The sequence below is a fragment of the Jaculus jaculus genome, chromosome 3, assembly GCF_020740685.1.
Source record: "Jaculus jaculus isolate mJacJac1 chromosome 3, mJacJac1.mat.Y.cur, whole genome shotgun sequence".
In the NCBI taxonomy this organism is placed as follows: domain Eukaryota; kingdom Metazoa; phylum Chordata; class Mammalia; order Rodentia; family Dipodidae; genus Jaculus; species Jaculus jaculus.
In genome coordinates, this window is record NC_059104.1 from 172781580 (window position 1) to 172801622 (window position 20043).

Genomic DNA, 20043 nt, shown 5'->3' on the forward strand with positions numbered 1-20043 from the left:
TGGTGCATGTGTCTGGAGTTTCTTTGCAGTGGCAGGAGGCCCTGACACTCCTGTTTTCTCATTAATATTCTCTCTTTCTCTCCCTCTCCTTTACAAACAAACAAACAAATAAATAACTTTTAAAGAAAAAGCGAAAGTCAGAAGACTGGCATGATCTAAATTGTATTCCGAGCATAGTTCTCCGGGTATAAGGTAAAGGGTTACATGTCAAGAGCCACTAGTGGTCTGTAATGCAACAGACAACTATATAAGCCAACGGAGTCAAGGTACACACTAGCTAAAAACCAACAGCACTTGTGCCCGAAGGAAGTCTGCAACGATGATGTACTTTTGTTCTCCGGGAAGCAAACTCTAAAACAGAGATTCCTGTGAAGGAGTTTGCTATGCAGTGCTCTGGAAGCCAGCACCTGTGCAAGGGAAGATGAAAATAGGATTGGACAAGACGAGACGCTGAGCAGCAATTCAGTCCCAACAAGGTCCTCCGTCAACTCCAAGCCAGAAGCTCTCCGCTGTTGTGAAAGTCTTTCAGAATTGTCCTCCACTGGAGAGGACTGTGCTGAGCAGACACTGATGCAGGATATACCCCAGAAAGGACACATGACCTTGAATGAGCTCGGACACCTTGGGCTGGCAGCTGAGCAGTGCCTTGCAACTCAGAGCCAGAGAATGAAGGCTTTGCTTTTGAAGAGGAGTCTGGGTTGTGTGTCATAGCCTCCATTAGAGGGGTGACGGAGCGCGAGGGACGAAGGATGACTTCTACACGCTTGATTTGTGCATTTATGACTGGATATGTCGATACGCTGCAGCCCCTGGCTTGTTTCAGGAAACCCGCAGCACATAGCACAAGTGGTACACGCGGCCCTATCTCCCCTGGGCATATTCTTTGTACCGGCACTGCCGGGCTCTGCCGTCATCCGGTGTGGGAAAGGTGCAGCAGGTTATCTGAGACTCCAACTGTGCTGGGGCTGAGCAAACAGCCCTGGAACAGGCCTCTGAGAGGAGCCAGGCAAACAGAGCCCGGAGGAAGGGCAGGGGAGCAGGTGAGGGCAGCCGCCGTGGAACCTTTCCCCCAGGGCTTCAGCTCCTATAAACCCAGTGTTGGCTGGACCAGATCCTTTCCAAAACCCTTCCAGGATACTGACTCTGAGTTCCCCACACACCTGGACTCCACTCCAAGCCTCTGACCCACAGATGCGGATGCCGGCCACCTCTCTGCTTGGCTGCATCGGGTCATACTGGAGTTTCTTTGGCGTGGAAGAGAAGGGACAGGAAGCGAGTGAAATGGCAGAGGAGGTGAGTCCCGCCTAGCAAGCCGAGTGCATCAGTCCTGGCCACGACACGCGTCCTATGTGGTTCCTGCGGCACCCCAGTGACTCAGTGCTCTCTCCTGCCCCCCTCTCGTGGGAACCTGACACCCTCCACAGAGGCCGCACCTGCGCCGCGTGCAAACAGGAGCGGGTGTCCACATGTCCGCTCGGGGTGGACGCTGCCTGGAGACCAGGGACTTAGGCAGCTGCCTCCTCCCCTCTTTTGCCTGGGCCCTGGGCTGGGATTGGAACTCTGCCTGCCTCGTCTCCCCTCCACCTCCCACCCCCCCACCCCCGTTTATCCTGGCACTTCTCACCTCCATTGCCAGCAGCCCTCGACACCCTAAGTCACTCTTAACTCCCAGATGCCTTTTTCCTTCCCAGAGTCCCTAACAGCTGTCGCCCTCCTGCGACCCTCACCCCCGCTGCTGGGGGGTGCCCCGTGGCACCCTCGGACAAAAACCTGGATACTGGGGCTTCGGGAAGGAGGTGAAACGTGCGGGGACGGTAGCTAGCAAGGGTTGGCCCGGCCCCCAGGCCGAAGCCGCAGGGAGTGATGCAGTGATCGCTGCGGCACACAACCTTGACCGCCTGTGCCGGCAACGCCAAGGCACCCGCGCCGCAGCGGCTGACCTCGGGACGGGACCCAGGTCACCTTCACCACCTCCACGTCCTCTGAGCCACCAGAGAAAGAATGTGGGACCCCGCGCGCTCCCGGCCCCCAGCAGCCGCTCTCTGCCCCGTCCGCCTCGGGCCACCCTCTCCATCAAGCGCGCGCGCGCGCACACACACACACTCCCCAGAATGGGGCGGGGAGGGAGTTGGTGGAAGAAGTGGGCAAGAAAGACATCCCTAAGAGAAGACTGGCGAACGCAGCAAGGGGGCGAGCCTGAGAAGCAGTCGCACCGGAGTGCCCGACTCCGGAGCGGGGGAGGCGCCTGGAGAGTCACCTGGTGGGAGCCGAGCCGTCCGGAGCCGGGGCGCGGCGGGCGGAGGAGTGCGGGGCCGCGGCCGGGGCTGGGGGCGGGGACCAGGGGGCGGGGGGCGGGGTGGGCGGGAGCCTGAGCCACCCGCGCGGCGCGAGCAGGTGGAACTGTGGCCCGAGCCCTGCGGGCCGAGCTGGAGGAGGAGGAGGAGGAGGAAGAGGCTCTCCCAAGGGGTCCATGGAATTGCTCAAGCTGAACCGGAGCGTCCCGGGAGCGGGCCCCGGGCCCGGGGCTTCGCTGTGCCGCCCAGGTAGCCTTTTCAACAGCAGCAGCGCGGGCAACCTCAGCTGCGAGCCTCCGCGCAGCCGTGGAGCGGGGACCAGAGGTGAGTGAGTCCCCGCGCCCCAGCCCCGAGCTCCTCTCGCGGCACTGGTAGACACCCCCCACCCCCCGCAACCTGTTCGCTATGAAACGCCCTTAGCGACTCCTTAGTACTTCCTGAGCCCCACTCGTATCCCCCCCCAATACACGACTCCTGCAACTCGCTCACACCTTCGCACTACCTGAGCAGAGCCCCTCACGTAGCGCCTCCTGCACACCCAGGATCCCAGGCAATCCCCGAACCCAGGACCCACGAGGCACGCACAGCTGCGAGGCAAGGACCTCTCTTCTTGCCAGGCCCTCCACATTGCTGTTCCTTTAGCATCCAATTCACAGGATGGGCTATAAGGAAGGGAAGGGTGAAAGGAAGGCTTTGCTTTTAGCTGGAGGGTGGGGGAGCACACTGCAAGACCTGAATGGAAAGTTAGAGTTGTAATCTATGCCGCCCACCCCCAAGTCCGGCATTCCTCATAAAACATCCTCAAACCTGAATGAAGCCCGGCACTGGAGGATGCTACTCAGCTCTGCCTGTCTCCATTGCACTTGTCCTCAAAACGCTCTGCCTCGCAGGCTTAGACTATTCTGCTGTCTCTATGCCTTCCCTCTTTCTCAGAATGGTTCCATGTCCCTTCCAGCCCCCATCCTCAACCTCCTCTTCTGGGGTCTCGTTCTCCTAGAGTCAGCACGTGTCACAACCGCCCCTTCTCATCTGCCCCTCCGCAATCAGACTGGTTCCAGTCACTCTCTTCAAAATGTCACTCCTCCCATGAGATGGTATCCGCATTGTGCCAATGAACTTCCTAAAACACACCTCCCTCCAGCACCCTTCCTTACTTTCAGTGTTTACCCAACACCTGCTAGGCTTAAGTCTGGGGGTTCAGCAATGAACTAGACCCACTCTGCAATCCCAACAGTCCATGGTCGGGTGCAGAGGGGAAACAAGCCAAGGGGGAAACCACCGGCCTGGAAATTCCTCGAGAGGCTCTGAATATGGGCATCCAAAGGAGGTCTGGTCTCCTTGCCCAGAGTGGAACCTGGGAGCTGGGTCTTGAAGCTCGATTTCTGTAAGCAGGACGAGAAGGAGTTGGGGTCTAGGGGAGGGAGCCATGACAAACAGAAGGATATTAGTCCAAGCTCCAGAGGTAAAAGTGGAGTGAATTGCAATCCAAGTGTTTATTTACCCCATGAAGCAACCTATGCTTTCTGGGGTCTGGTTTTTGACACACTGTGCTGAGGTGTTTTCATTTGGGAAATATTTAGTGAATGAGAGATTGTGCTGGGCAGCAAGAAAATGAGTGTAACCAAACTAACGCAATTTCTGCTTTGTGGGGCATTGAGTTTAGCAGGAAACAGGCAAGTAGGCAGGGAATGGCAGCCCGAAGGGGAAGTGTCTTGACAGAGAAAGCATGAGCATACAGGAGGAGCATCTCTCGGTTAGCCTACCCTTTGAAACTGAGGTTGGCTTCCTAAGGAAACTGAGCATATCTTGAAATAAAAAAATATGCAAGACAGCCAGCCAAGAGAAGGGCACGAAGCATCCCAAGCAGAGAGAAAGGATGTGTGACAAGCTGAAGTTTAAATTCACTGCACTTTCTCTCACTATGGTAGGGTCTCGATGGCTGGAGCCTGTTCCATGGAAGGCAAATAACGCCCACTCTGGAACCAGCCTAGGGCAGAGAGAGCTTGGTCTTCTCCAAGGAGTGTAGATGTTCTCCCACGGGCAGTAGTATCCACTGCACGACTCCCATAGCGTCGCCAGGATTTGTTGTGTCGTGTAGAGAATGGATGGGAGGATGGGATGGAATGCAGGATACGTTTTCTAAAGAAAGCCATTACATTACCCAGATCTGGCTGCAAGACGATGCTTGCTTGGATGGAGGTGCTGGCAGCAGGAATGGGGAGGAGTGGATAGATTTGAAAGCCCTTCTGCAAATGGAATCAACAGAGCCTGATGATTGATTAGAAGTGGAGAGGGTGGACAAGGCGAAGGGATGTCATCCAGGTCTCTGGTGAGGACATGGTGATGGCATATCATGAGAAAGGTAACAAAGGAGGGCTCAGGGGTACAGTAGTTGCCTAGCAGCTGCCAGGCCCTGAACTCAACCCTCGCTGACAAAGGAACACAAGCAGGCTTGGAAGAGGGGATTTTCATAAACTCGGTGTGGAGCCCACTGCATTTAAAAGCCGGTGGTTACCCAGAAACTGTAGGATCCAGGGGTTGAGAATTTACCTTAGAGGTCTGAGCTAGAAATATAGATAAAAACTTACTGCCTGGAGGAAATGATGGAAATCATGGGAATAGATGAAATCATAAGAAAGAAACGTATAAAATGAGATGAAAAGGGATCCTGGCCCAGGAGCCTACAGGACACCAATATTCAAAAGCCAGCAAGAGAGGGCTGGAGAGATGGCTTATCACTTAAAGCTCTTGCCTGCGAAGCCTAAGGACCCAGTATCAATTCCCCAGTATCCACATAAACAAGATACACAAGGGGGCATCTGGAGTTCATTTGCAGTGGCTGGAGGCCCTGGTGTGCCCATTCTCTCTCTAGCTATTTGCTTTGCCTCTCTCTCTTTCTCTCAAATAAATAAATAAATATTTCAAAACAAAATCCTGGAAGAGGAAGAAAAGCCCATGAAGGAGATTCAGTAAAGCAAGAACATAAGCTCCAGCATTCTAGAAAGCAAGGGGAAAAGGGAGGCTTAAGCAAGGTGGGGTAGTGATGTCACATGTGGCAAATGCAAGTCAAATAACAACAAAACATCCAGGTTCGTGTTGCTTGAGTTCAACAGCCAGTCCTTAGGAGGGCATATGGATATTGACTTCTGAGTTACAGTAAGGTGAAGATTAGGCCAGCAGAGAGGGGTTATGAAGTGAATGAGAATAGGTATAAGAAACTTCCAAAAAGTTGGGGTGGAGAAGTAGTGCCAGAAATTGCATGGGGATGAGGAAGGGTATGGGGGGGCTATCATAGAGTATTTAAATGTTATTTTTTAAATGGGGTCTCAGTATGTGGGATAACTTGAGACTGTAGCTAGGGCTACAGATTTACCACACATCAAGGCATGTAAACATGGGGAAGGAGCAAGAATAAATTTAAAGGTTCTAATGTGAAAGAGGACTGACAGTAGAGCAAGAGCCTTCAAGGAAGCAAGATATGAAGTGATTCAGAGCCCGGGTGCAAGGACAGTCCTCACTTATCTGGACGCTGTGGTTTGCACACACTGGGATGTTACCCAGGTGGTTGGGCAACACACACAGATGTTAGGCACTCTTGCTTGAATATTGCCTCCACAGATGCACAGAGAAGACAAACTTGAATGTCACCATCTTATTTTTATGCAAACCTGTGACTCGAGTAGTAGTTGTGTTCTCTCTGGTGCTGTCACAGAAAGATAGACGTCACCTACACTTACTTTAATACTGCTCAGAGTCGTTTGCATGGTATGTCTTTCAAAGGTTCCTCACTTTCATTTTATTATTATCTACACACAGTCACATAGTCCCCATACTTGTTTAAATGACCCTTCTCCAGATGTCACAGTTTCACTCTCATACACTCAGATACTTCCAGCAAAGACGCAAGTATTTCATAAGTTCACTCAAGTGCTATTTCACACAATTAAGTCATTTCACACAATTAAGATAGATATCCTAGATTAGGCATGGTGGTGTACACCTTTAATCTCAGCACTAGGAAGGCAGAGTTGGGAGGATTACATGAGTTCAAGGCCAGCCTGTGGCTACAGAGTGATCAGGTCAGCCTGTGCTAGAGAGTAAGACCCTACCTGGAGGAAAAAAAAAAAAAAAAAGATTTACATCATAAACAAGCTAAGTATGTTAACTTTACCATGTTAAACCCTGACATCTGCACTCATTCAAATACTGCCCATACATACTTGGGTATTACTTTTGATCTCTCAGCTAATAATCCATTATTACTTGAATATTTCCCCATTTACAGTTATGTTCAAAACTCTGCACATAACCCATGCTTCCTGAAGATGTCTCCTACACAATGAGATGTTATTTACAGACTTGAATCTTGCCCTGGCTTATTTCAATGTTATAACACTACTCAGATATTCTATAAACTTAATAACCAACCCTCAGTTTGATATTACCTTTAGACGTGTAGATATTACCTTTCCCCAAGTATGCCCCAGAGAAGTGAGGGTCACTTTCACACTGCCATCACTACCACATATTACCTGACAGACCAAAGTATTACCCAATACTCCGTTATTACCTGAACACCCTTACATATTACCTCTGCTCCCTTAGTGCCCACTGACACCTGGATGTCTCCCATTCACCCTTTGGCTGCCCTAAGTCGGACGCTAGCCAGGGTCACTACAGAGACATATGTGGGTATCACACTGATGTCTGTGCCCATGGGTAACAAGATCCATCATACCAGTGGAGGGCGGGATTGGCGGCATCCCAGCCTCAGTGTGCTGTGCAGCCCTATCTTAGAAAAGCCCGGCTTGTGTTTCATGTTATGTTGCCTTGATTATTGTGCTCATACTTCTCTGCCATCATCTGAACAGACTAATGAGATTTTCCAGATTCTAGAACTGAACTGCTTTAGTCTTCTGAGTCCCTTGGTCTGCTCTGCTTTCATCTGGAGAAGCTGCAGCACACACCATCTGCAGCCTAAGGAGACAGTACTGAGGCACCAGTAGCCTTTTTCCCAGGCGACTCCATCTTCCACCCTTCCATTCCAACTTGATATTCCAGTCACTGAGGCCACTGTGACTCACTCCACCAAACAAACACGTGTGGTTACGCGCGCGTGCACACACACACACACACACACACACACACACACACACACACTGATCCTGACTGGCTTGGGGGTGCATGTAATTTTTGTTGAGACAAGATCTTGTTATATAGCCCAATCTGGGACTCTCAATCCTCCCACCTCAGCCTCTCCGGTGCTGGGATTATAGGTGTGTATACAATGTCAAGGTACATAGCACTTGTTTTTTTTAAAGGAAATCAATATGATATGTTTAGTGCAGGCTTGAAGGTTTCTCACACACACACACACACACACACACACACGGTAAGAGAGTTTACCTCATGAACATCTTATGTTTATGTGGCATGGCATATTTGTTACAACAAAATTTACATTAAGGTTTGCTTTTATATATATTTCTACTAGTTTTGAGAAGTATATGATGATATGTATTGATAAATACAATGTTAAACAGAATAGTATCACTACCCCCAAGTCCCCTGTGCTCCATCTATTCAGCCATCTTTCTCTTTTCCAAAATCCCTGTTTCTAAGGTTGGTTTTTGTTTGTTTCTTTGTTTGGTTGGTGGGTGGGTTAGTTTTATTTGGTTCAGTTTTGTGAGGCAGGGTCCTGTTTACATCCATATTCCAGGATTGCTTTCAGTTAGAATTTTTCATGTCTTCTGCCTGTTAAACAGTAAATCCTAAAGAGATAACAATGGTTGTGAATAAGGTAACAGCTAGCTATGCCCAGTGAAATACCACAGTGAAACCCAACTGCATCTTTCTGGTCCACCTCAGCTAGCTAAGCCCAAGGACAAGCACATGGAGTGAGTCAGCTGATTAAATGAGTGAGAAATGAGATCCCCACAGTTCACAGTTCACAGGGCCACATCAAACTGAAGTATGATGATAGCATTAAGAATTATTTGAAGAGAGATTCCGAGGATGTAAGAGAAATGATTAAATGTAAAAAGTTAAGGTGGGTAGAAATAAAAGGTGGAAGAACTAGACTTTTATGAGACAAAGAGTGCAAAAGAGACCATTAGCTCGTTCTTCCTAGCTCCAAAGGCCTCCCTAACAAAAATCTCCCCTCCAAAGATTCTTTATTTGCCCTTGATACACACACACACACACACACACACACACACACACACACCCCTTATATTTGTCTTATATAAACCTTCCAGAATCTTTCCTTATAGATAATGAAGGCTTGAAAAGGAGATATATAATAACAAATGTAATATGTACAAATTCACAGCCTGTCATTGATCCTCCAACATTTGTCTCCTATGGTACAAAGTAGAAAGGAGAGATATATTATAACCATTTTACAAAAGTGAGGGATGGGTGAGGAAAATGAAAAGCAGCTATGTTTCCATCTTGAAAATTTAATCCAAGAACAACTAACAGGCATGTGTTGATTGTCCCCTGTGTTGAAGACTCACCAAGCGTTATGGACATAATGCCTGTGTTCAAGAAGCTCATACTTTAATGCAGAAAAAAATAAGTAAATACAATAGTAGAATGAGATGCCATGGAAACATATGGAGATGGGGAGAAAGAAGCATTTAAACTGAGATTTGACTGAAAGAAGGTGGTAGGAAGATGAATGGCTAGATGTCAAGAGAGCTGTGGGAGGCAAAACACTTTAGAAATCCAGAAATTTAGCTTCTATTCTGATTCAGTCTTCTACTAGCTGTGTGGTCCTGAGCAAGTGATGTTACTGATAAGTTCTGTTTGAAATTTTCTAATAAATAGTACCTACAAAATCAGATGGTTGTTGATATGAGAAAACAGTAGGCTTTTAAAGCTGAGGTGAGAATCAGCCAAGAGAAGAGAGTTAAAGGGAAACCTGCATCGCTGGACCCTTCCCACCTCACAACTTTGGTGGATCTTTCCACCTGCCCTCTGTCCTTTCAACTCCCAATCTCCTGGACACCATGACCATGGTGTGGATGATTCAGTCCAGTTCAATTCAATTTTGTGAAGGTCTGCATGCCTACAATTTCAAGGTCAAAAGATGAATCCATCTTCCAACAGACAATGACACAGATGAATGGAGCCAGTCTCCCAGACCTTTTGACACATCCAACAACAGTGGTCCCATCTGTGGTTCCCATAGCTTCTTACACATCTCTCAGTCTCCCTCCTTGCCACACAGCGTAGCAATGTTTAAGAATCTCTGAATCACCTCTTCACTGTGAGTTCTCAGGTGACAGAAAGTTTGTCATCTCCCCTCTTTTGTATCTAGTGTCTGGCATAAAATAAAAAAGAGTCATCTACAAATTTTATTGTATGAGAATGAATGTATGGAGATTATTAAAATCCAAAGCAGAAAGCAAAAAGGGTTCTAGTAAGTGTGTAAGAAATATGCATAGATCAAAGGAAAGGGAGATTAATACGACATGTAGTTTCTAAAGGAAGTGAAAGTCCATCTGAGTCTTAACAGACAGGATGAACAGGAATTTACCAGATACAGAAAATAAGTTTGTGATGGGGGTGGAAGCAGGATGCTGATTAAAAAAAAAAAAAGACTATTGTAAGCTTGAAAACCAGCTCAAATAGGAAGAAGAGAGAGTCACGAGTACTCATGATATATTCAAGAAATTAAATCATCCAGGGCCCTACGTGCACTGAAGGGAGGAGGTGGTAGTCCTGAAGGAGGGAGCGCACCAAGTACGGTGCAGAGTAACCAATGACTCTTTTCTGTTGTTTTGTTGGTGGGGAGGCACGTTTATTTTAGAGAACACAGACATAATCTGGTGCAGTCATAAAGGTAAGTGGGTGGTCAGACAGCCAAACAATACAGAGAGGGCCAACAGAATAAGCTAAGAGGGAACCCTTGGATTTGGCAATTATAAGACTAATGATCTTGAGAAGAAGTGTCCAAACAGTGATGGAAACAGAGCCTGGACTGTAATGATTGAGGGACTGGGAAAGCTGGCATCTAAGAGAAATAAGCATGTGCAGTGTGCCCCAGAGCTTGAGGAGATAGAGGCTTTCTTAAAAAAAAAAGAGCCAAGCTGGGCCAGTTTAACTAAGGCTTGACGTGCCAGATGGTAAAGGACTTAAGGTCTGTTTTTGCTAAAGTAGTCCCTGGAGAATAGACGAGTGTTCAGCAGCTGTAAGAATCTGTCTGGGTAATGACAGTTGGGGAAAAGTGGAATTGGGGGTCTGACTGTGTGGGACTCAGACTCACTAGTGCCACCTCTCCTTTTTCTGCCCAGATCTGGAGCTGGCCATCAGAGTCACTCTTTATGCAGTGATCTTTCTGATGAGCGTTGGAGGAAATGTTCTCATCATTGTGGTCCTGGGACTCAGCAGACGCCTGAGAACTGTCACCAACGCCTTCCTACTGTCGCTGGCAGTCAGCGACCTCCTGCTAGCTGTGGCTTGCATGCCCTTCACACTCCTGCCCAATCTCATGGGCACATTCATCTTTGGCTCTGTCATCTGCAAAGCCGTTTCCTACCTCATGGGTGGGTGAGACAAGTCACTACAATCCCCCTTGGCCCTCTCCCTTCCTCAAGGCCTTCACAAATGAAGGGGTCGTTCCTCATGGGGGTGTGGGAAATCATGCTAGTGAGTGTGTGGCACGTGTTTCCTGGGTGACCTCTTCTTCTTCCCTTGCTCTAGGGGTGTCTGTGAGCGTGTCCACGCTAAGCCTCGTGGCCATCGCCCTGGAGCGGTACAGCGCCATCTGCCGACCTCTGCAGGCACGGGTGTGGCAGACACGCTCCCACGCAGCTCGCGTCATCTTAGCCACGTGGCTGCTGTCTGGACTGCTCATGGTCCCCTACCCTGTGTACACGGCGGTGCAGCCCGTGGGGCCGCGCGTGCTACAGTGCGTGCATCGCTGGCCCAGTGCGCGCATCCGCCAGACCTGGTGAGCGGCGTCCTCGAGACGCAGTCTTACAAATTTCCCTTCTCCATTAGAAGCATCAGCTCATTGCCCGGGCAAATTCCACTCCGCACTCACAGTACTGGAAATCCAGATTTAAGGACACTCGCCACTTTTCTCGCCCTTCCAGGCAGCACCCTCAAATCCTACCCGGCCACGTCCCTAGAAAGGCCAAGCTTTGCGTCTTCCCTGCCCCGAGCCCATGGCCTGACAGCTGGTCTGTACGGTGTCTCCAGGTCCGTGCTGCTACTGCTGCTCCTGTTCTTGGTCCCCGGTGTGGTGATAGCAGTGGCCTACGGGCTCATCTCCCGCGAGCTCTATCTAGGGCTTCGTTTTGACGGGGACAGTGACAGCGAGAACCAAAGCAGGGTCCGAAGCCAAGGAGGCCTGCCAGGTGGGGCAGCACCAGGTGGGTGAGACGTGGGGATGGGTGAGGCCTCCAGTGGGCCTGTCTGAAAGAAGCCTTTAGAAAGGAGGGGCTGGAGTGATGGCTTTATCAGCTAAGGTGCTTGCCTACAAAACCTAAGGAACCAGGTTCGATTCCCTAGTACCTACATAAGTCAGATGCACGAGGGGCGCATGTGTATGGAGTTCATTTAGAGTGGCTGGAGGCCCTGGCGTGTCCATTCTTTCCCTCTCTGTATATCTATCTGCCTCTTTCTCTCTCTCTCTCAAATAAACAAGTAATTTTTTTTTTCAAAAAAGAAAAGAAAGAAAGGAGATTGTAGATGAGGGTTAAGGCTGCAGGAAGGAAGGTCAAGTGGAGATGGGAGTGCAATTTAGGAAGACTGCCTTCTGCTCCGACAGTCCACCCTCACCCTCTGTTCTCAGGTCCTGCCCACCAGAATGGGCATTGCCGGCCTGAGACCAGCCTGGCAGGTGAAGACAGCGACGGCTGCTACGTGCAGCTTCCCCGCTCCAGGCCCGCGCTGGAGCTGACAGCCCTGACAGCAGCCACGCCTGCACCAGGCCCTGGGTCCCGGCCCATCCAGGCCAAGCTGCTGGCTAAGAAGCGCGTGGTGCGCATGTTGCTGGTCATCGTCGTGCTGTTTTTCCTGTGCTGGTTGCCGGTGTACAGCGCTAATACCTGGCGCGCCTTTGATGCCCAGGGCGCACACAGGGCCCTCTCGGGGGCCCCCATCTCCTTCATCCACCTGCTGAGCTACGCCTCGGCCTGTGTCAACCCCCTGGTCTACTGCTTCATGCACCGTCGCTTTCGCCAGGCCTGCCTGGACGCCTGTGCCCGCTGCTGCCCCCGGCCTCCGCGAGCCCGGCCCCGGCCTCTTCCGGATGAGGATCCTCCCACCCCGTCCGTGGCTTCACTGTCCAGGCTGAGCTACACCACCATCAGCACACTTGGGCCCGGCTGAAGGGTGGGGGGAGGGTAGCGTGAAGCAGGACACGTGATTCCTACGAGCCACCGACCCATCCAGACGTACAAGAAACATAAACCAGGACTCACGTGGAGAGGGACACCCCGTAGCATGGAGAGACTTTAACACACAGGAAGAGAGCTAGCTTTCCTGATGCACAAGAAACCAGAAAAGGAGCCTCCCACAGGGAAGGAGGCACACTGCTGTGACAGACCTAAGGTCCACCCTAGACATACACATGGCACTGACCTCAGACGGGCACGGATGGCAGCCATAGAAGTGAGCTTTTCCCACACTGTGGGAACCCTGCCAGGCCTGACCTACCTTTCTCATGCATACACTAATGGCACTGATTCTTTAGGGGCCACTGAGCCTGGCTTAGCACTGCTCCAGGCTGTCCCTATGTTGACCTCGCTAAGCCTTTCCCCAGCTCGCACTGAAAATCCCAACAAGCCCAGTCTCATACTCCCTTACCAGCAAGCCTTTCAGCACTGAAAAGCCCCCTCACCCCTCTGTACTGGGAACTGTGCCCCCGGCCCCCTCTCTCTCACCAGACTTCTTCAGACAACAATAGATGAGCTAGCCTCCTCCTGGACTTTCTGAACTTTGGGAGAGCAAGAAGGGTATGAGTTTTGTGAAGTCCTCCTTGTCCAGTCCCTTCCGTAGCTATGCACCACTGTGTACAAAGTCTGTGCAAAAGCGCTTTGGCGTGAGGCTGGGTGGGGCTGGGCGGCCTCCCTGGCTTCTCGCCTCGGGTCTATCTCCCCCTGGGGTCACAGCAGCTGCGGCTGGGGTTGTGGGTGGGGTATCTGTGACACATCGTGATTCCTGAGCACATGCTCCCACATTGTGCCATTGCCAAGGCTGTGTATTAATGGATGCTTATTAAATTGTTGATGAAAATGTAAAGGAAGAAACACTACATGATAAGATTCAGATTATTCAGTGCATGTGTGAAACGACAAGGAGGAGAGACGGCCGTGTGCGAGCTTTTTATTGCACACTTGCTCTTCCCCAGTGTCAGCATCTGACTGAGATTCTCTACTGGATATAACCGCAGCGATGTGCAGGCAAGGGGATGGGCAGATGGGCCTTAGTAGAAGTCTCAGAGCCCCAGCTTCCCATTTGACTATAACAACTAAAGTAAGCAGGCTGGAGAGATGGCTTAGCGGTTAAGCGCTTGCCTGTGAAGCCTAAGGGCCCTGGTTCAAGGCTCGCCTCCCCAGGACCCACGTTAGCCAGATGCACAAGGGGGCGCTTGCGTCTGGAGTTCATTTGCTGTGGCTGGAGGCCCTGGCACACCCATTCTCTCTCTCTCTGCCTCTTTCTTTTCTGTCTGTTGCTCTTTAATAAATAATAAAAAGAAAAAAAAATTAAAGAAAAAAAAAACACTAAAGTAAGCTCTGAATGATGGTTCAGTGGTTAAGAGCGAGTGCTTCCTGGACAAGCATGAGGCCCTGAGACCACTTAAGTTCAGTTTCTAGTGCCCATGTAAAAATCATGTGTCCAAACACATTTGTAACCCCAGTCCAGAGAACCACTGGGGTTCTCAAAAACAGCACACTCTGGAATTGGGAAGAGATTCTGGCTCAAGAAAAACAAGTGAACCAGCACTGTTCCCCTTTGGCCTCCACATGTACACAGGGTGTGTTGCATCTGTGTACAACCATGCATCGTAACACACGCACACACACATGCACGCACACACACGGATCCACCTCCAGCTCCAGAGAAAGACCGCAAGAAGCAACGTCAGCTCTCTCTGCACACTCACACTGACAAACAGAGACATACAGGGACAATGGGACATGGTGGCTAAGATGTACTGGGATAAAGGAATACTTGCATAATATTTGGGAGAAGAGAGTTCTTTAGTAGTTCATCTAGTAACAGACAGGGCTAAGAGACCTAGAGAAATGAAAGCTGCTCAAGGTCATAGAGTAAACTGAAGAAAATTAGAAGGAGCCATCTTCACAGGGACACCGAACTGTGGGAAAGAAGACACAACCTTGTAAGGGACAGATTCAAATTTTGTGAGAGCTGACATATGGAAATTTTCCTTGTTTAAAAAAGAAACAATATGATGGAGAATGGAATTTCAAAGAAGAAAGTGGGGGGGGGGGAGGGAATTAACATGGGATTTTTTTTATAATCATGGAAAATGTTAATAAAAATTAAAAAATAAAATAAAAATAAAACACAAGACTTCGTTGCAAAAAGAAAGAAAGAAAGAAAGAAAGAAAGAAAGAAAGAAAGAAAGAAAGAAAGAGAGGAAAATTACATACAGAAGTGTCAGGACCCTGGCCAGGGGTTTGAAAAGGGCCTGGACAAGCAAGGAGCCCTCAAATGTGAACTTCGTTAGTGTAGCGCCCACCCATCAACCACCCTTGAGAAAGACCGGATGGAGGGAAGGACAGAAAGAAAGAAGAACGAGGCTTTTGTTTGCCGCCTTGGGGATTGCTCCCATCCATCGTTTCTGCAGGGTTCTGGGCTGCAAGAGGCTACAAGAAGGAAGAAAAAGAGGGGAAGGCATTCCAAGCTGTCAACTCAGGACAGCGCTGGTTAAAAATAGAATCCCAGCTGGGTTGAGGAGCTAAAGGGAGAGATGGGCCTTACTCTCTCATGCCAGCTTTTTCCAGTGGCAAAAATGGGCTTGCCAGGAAGCTCCCTGGCACATGCTACTGTCCCTCCTAAACTCGCATGCTGTCAGCCCCTCCAGCTGGGGCACAGACTCCTGACCACCAACCACTAGAGACACCGAGAGGCCTGGGTCCAGCCTGCAGTGTGATCCTAAGTACTGAGGCCCAGGCTTAACCTAGAATAGAACCCCACTCCCCTCAGGCACAGCCTGGGAAACATCGCTTTGCATGCTGATGCCCCTTAGCCTGAAGAATACTGGCACCTTCATCACCCCAATCCTAGGCCCCATCTGGCCAGCATATGTGAAATCACGAACATCTCTACTTGTCCTTCCTGAAACCTGATGAAGCGTATCCAGTGCTGGTTTAACATCGCTGTACCCCTGACCTTCGGTTTGGTGGCTTAGGAAGCTTGTGTGCCTGTGCAATACTCACTGCTTTCTTCCAGTTACTCGTGGTCCTGAAGGGTATCTCTCTTGGGCCAGGAATGAGTTGATGTGGGAAGATGCCTGAGCCGGCCGATGGAGGGGTGCTGGAGAAATCTGATGCTTCCTGGTACCCTGTGGCAGGCACTTAACATACACTAATTCATTTCATCCTCAAGACACTTCCACGGAGCTGCCTCTTCTTTGCATGGGTGAGGAAGCTCGGGAAGGTAGGTTAATCCCTGAAGCCAGAGCTAACCTCAGGTACCTGACTCCAAAACTGCTTCTCTTTCTGTTGCAGTGTTGGGTCTAATTTCAACCCTTGCAGAACTGGGCTCCATACCTTTTGGTTATTGTTTGTTTGTTTGTTTGTTTGTTTGTTTGTGGCAGAGTCTCACTCCTGCCCAGGCAAACATGGAACTCACTCTGTAGTACCAGGCTAGCCTTGAACTCATGGTGATCCTCCTACCTCAAGCCTTCCTGAGTGGTGGGACTAAAGAAAGGCGTGAGCCCCCACACCCCCACTCTCCCTACCTTTTAAAGCTTGTGTGTGATTTTATACAAGTCACCTCAATGAGTTTCTGTCTCTGCTGTAAAGTGGGGATGCCTGCATTACCTTCATAATAACAGTGAAAATTAGCTAAAGAGATGCACGTGAAGGTTTCATCAACGTACCAGGCACCCAGCACCATAAGGTCTACTTTTGGCCCTGCTTCACCGCCAGGACTGAGCAGCAGCATCCAGAACCCCGCGCCCTGCAGGCAGAGTTACCATTCAGTTCTTAAATGTGCCCCCAAAATGTCCATGTGCTAAACACTCGGTTCCCTCCTTGGTGCTGGTTGGAGGTGATGCAAATCTTTCAAAAAACAAAAAAAGGTAGGGGGAGTCAGGGCTGGAGAGATGGCTTAGTGGTTAAGCGCTTGCCTGTGGAGCCTAAGGACCCCGTTTCGAGGCTCAGCTCACAGGACCCACGTAAACCAGATGCACAAGGTGGCACATGCATCTGGAGTTCATTTGCAGTGGCTGGAGGCCCTGGTGTGCCCGTTCTCATTCTCTCTCTCTCTCTCTCTCTCTCTCTCTCTCTCTCTCAAATAATAAATAAAAATAAACAAAAAAAGTCTTTGAAAAAAATGGGGTCGGTGCAAGGATAAGGCAGAGCCGCGGAACAATAACCCCTCACCCCACCCCTTTCCCCTCCAGCCGGCCCCGCACCTTCCCCAAGCGAGGTCAAACCTAGGATGCTTGAAGATGGAAACAAATGTGCCTCCTTCTGGAACAGAAACAAGCCCTTTAAGGTTTTTGGTTGTTGTTGGTTTGTTTTCGTTTTTCGAGGTAGGGTCTCACTGTGGCCCAGGCTGACCTGGAATTCACTATGTAGTCTCAGGGTGGCCTTGAACTCACAGGGATCCTCCTACCTCTGCCTCCCCAGTGCTGGGACTAAAGGCCTGCACCACCACGCCCAGCCCCTTTAAGTTAATGCTAGGCAAGCAGTAGGCGGTGATCTGAGGCTGGGAAGAAGGGGTGGCTCAGATGAGTGTGGGGTCAGAGAGCCAAACAACTTCCACAGTCTATGCCTACGCAGGACTCGCTGGGCACCCAGGCATCAGCCCACCCCACACCACTTGTCAGCCTTGATGTGGACCTTCTGAAACTGAATGACAGAAGCGGCCTCCTTAGCTCCCTGCACATGGGTGGACCATGAAAGGACCTGGTGTCTCCAGGTGCCTGCCCATGAGACTGTCAAACCCAGACTGATGTCCCACTACATCCTTGGTGTGGACACCCACACAACCCAACGTGTTCCATCACTCAGCTTGTGCTTCTTACCCCACGTCCTCTTCCCTTTCTCCCTGGACGGGTGTACACCTATACACCATCAACCTCAAGTTCCTTGTTTCGGGGTGAAGGATTCAGTTTTAATCTTTAGGATCTAGGCTTCCAACTAAGTTTATTGTCTAGTATCAATAGCACAAACAACGGGTTAACTTTAGAATAGGAATTGGTGTTGACTAGAGGGAGAGTAGCAAGAACTTTTATTTTATTTTATTTCTGGAATTTTTCTATCTGTTATTATATTAAGGCATTCTTGCTGTGCTACAAAGCCTTAGAAGACTTGAGGCACTGCTGAAGGCTGAGTTATTCTCCAGTGTGAGAGATGTTCTGTTACACTGACAACCCTACTCAAGCTGAAGTAGAGAGGGGAAGGAAGGGCCTTTGACTCCACCAGCCCCTCCCATCCTCCCCTGAAGCTCTCTGCCCTTTAAAGCAGGCCATGTCACTGTGGCGTTGGACACAACAGGCATCATCAGTCCCTGGGTCAGCATGGACCTTGGAAGTCTTCTTTGTGACCTGGTCTAATTTTTTTTTTTTTTAATCCTGTGGTTTTTCTAATGGATTTTCAGGACTGTTTCAATCAAAAATACTTTATTTATTTATTAGAGAACATGGGTATGCCAGAGCCTCATGCTACTGCAAATGAACTCCAGCTACATGTTGTATGTGTGGGTACTGAGGAATCAAACCCAGGCTATCAAGCTTTGTAAGCATATGTCTTTAACCACTGAGCAGTCTCTCCAGATCCTTAGGAGGTTATTTTGGTTTTTATTTGTTTGGTTTTCTTTTTTTCTTGTTGTTGTTATTTTTAATGTAGGGTCTTGCTGTAGCTCAGGCTGACCCAAAATTCACTATGTAGTTGCAGGTTGGCCTCAGACTTTCAGCAATCCTCCTACCTGTTCTGGGACTAGAGGCGTGAGCCTCCAGGCCCGCCTCAGGACTTCTGTAACCTCGTAACTAGTCAAGCTCTGCCTCCTGAATGTTGAAAACTTTAACTGCAAGTTTAGACGGGGGAGTGTAGTAGCCCAGGGCTCACGTAGCAGGAATCCCTGTGTGACTCTGAGCAGCGGGGACCCGGGACGCCTGCACTCACAGGCTGTGACTCGTGCTAGGTGGCGCATGATGGGGTAGCATGCCTTTAACACCAGACCTTGCAAAAAAAAATGTTTAAACTGGGGCAGAAGAGATGGATTAGCAGTTAAGGGGCTTGCCTGCGACGCCTAAGGACCAAGGTCCAACTCCCCAGTACCCACATGAGCCAAATGTACATCGCCGTGCGTGGGTCTGGAGTTTGTTTGTAGTGGCTAGATGCCCTGGCATGCCCATTCTCTCTCTCTCTCCCTCTCTTTCTCTCTCAAATAAATAAATAAATAAATTTTTTTTCAAAAGTTTATTTTTTTCAAAAAACCAAAAAATGCCATTTATTGTTTTTTAAATTTTTATTTTTTTATCTTTTCACAGTTTTTATTAACATTTTCCATGATTATAAAAATTATCCCATGGTAATACCCTCCCCACCCCGCACCTTCCCCTTTGAAATTCCATTCTCCATCATATTACCTCCCCATCTCAATCATTCTACTTACATATATACAATACCAACCTATTAAGTACACCCCTCCTTCAAAGTTTAAACTGAAGCTGCTGCTTGTCGACTTATCGCCAGTGGAAGGCTGGCCATCACGACAAACCCCTGAGTGTCCTCTAATCAAGTGAAGCTGGTTGTCACAGCTTTGGCCTCTCCTGGGTTTTGATGCTTCCTCTCCACTGGTCTCAGTTTCCTGGCTTTCCTCCCTCTGTCCTTTCTCACCCTGTGTAGTGATTTGGTGAGAAAAAGCTTTGCTTTTGTCCTCAAGCCCCTGAACCACACAAGCCTCAAGTTTTATTGTTGTAATAAAAATGCTTTTTGCTGGCTTTTTCTCAGAAAGAAATAGTGGGGCCTCATAGGAAGTATTCAGGTCATTGGGGCCATGCCCATCAAGAGGATATTGGCATGGCAACCCTTCCTTTCCTCTCTTGACCATTGTGAGGCGAGCAGCTTTGTAATGCCATGTGCGCCTCACCGCAAGCTTAAAAGCAACAGGGTCATTTCATTGTGGATTAAACTTTCCAAGACTTTGAGCCAAAATAAGCTTTTCCTCTTTATAAGTCTATTGTCTCAAGTGTTTTGTTATAGTAATAGGAGGTTGACTGACCCCAAAGTTCATGGTCTTTCCCATAAATCTTGACTGATTTCTCATAGGGATCATCCAAGGGTGGAGAGGAATGAACAACTGGGTTGGGAGCAGTTTAGAATCACTCGGGACTCTTTCCAGGGTCCACAGCAGAAAGCGAATGTTGAGGTCATAGTTCCACAGGCCTGGCTCCCTCAGCAAGTCCTGCAGCTCTCATCCAGAGTCTAAGCTCCGTGAAATGCGTTGTGGGGCCCTCCTGGAGACCGCAGCGCCTGCTGGAGACCCTATCCGTGCTCCTTTGACTGCGTCTCGCTCTCTGAGCCTCAGCGAC

The 20043-nt window shown here is 49.3% G+C and overlaps 1 protein-coding gene and 1 pseudogene across 3 annotated transcripts; both read left to right on the forward strand.

The window, feature by feature from the left end:
• Nucleotides 1–2413: 2413 nt before the first annotated feature.
• On the forward strand, nt 2414–13891 carry Cckbr (cholecystokinin B receptor). Of its 3 annotated transcripts, none has more exons than XM_012950729.2 (5): nt 2414–2618; nt 10595–10846; nt 11004–11253; nt 11505–11677; nt 12100–13891. In XM_012950729.2, exons 1-5 carry the CDS (start codon nt 2471–2473, stop codon nt 12636–12638), a joined length of 1362 nt encoding a protein of 453 aa, XP_012806183.2. In that variant the 5' UTR covers nt 2414–2470; the 3' UTR covers nt 12639–13891. The 3 variants fall into 3 exon arrangements, with proteins under 3 accessions (XP_012806183.2, XP_004650995.2, XP_045001685.1); XM_004650938.3 differs by having other exon boundaries at nt 11505–11662; XM_045145750.1 differs by lacking the exon at nt 2414–2618 and adding an exon at nt 4492–4623.
• Nucleotides 13892–16943: 3052 nt separating this feature from the next.
• On the forward strand, nt 16944–17407 carry LOC123459497 (annotated as a pseudogene).
• Nucleotides 17408–20043: the final 2636 nt, after the last annotated feature.

What these genes read in the sequence shown, in the direction of transcription:
- Cckbr (XM_012950729.2), top strand. Translation starts at nt 2,471, where the DNA reads ATGGAATTGCTCAAGCTGAACCGGAGCGTCCCGGGAGCGGGCCCCGGG. An exon ending in GCGCGCATCCGCCAGACCTG is followed by an intron (nt 11,254 to 11,504) that starts GTGAGCGGCGTC and finishes CGGTGTCTCCAG; the next exon opens with GTCCGTGCTGCTACTGCTGC. An exon ending in GCCAGGTGGGGCAGCACCAG is followed by an intron (nt 11,678 to 12,099) that starts GTGGGTGAGACG and finishes CTCTGTTCTCAG; the next exon opens with GTCCTGCCCACCAGAATGGG.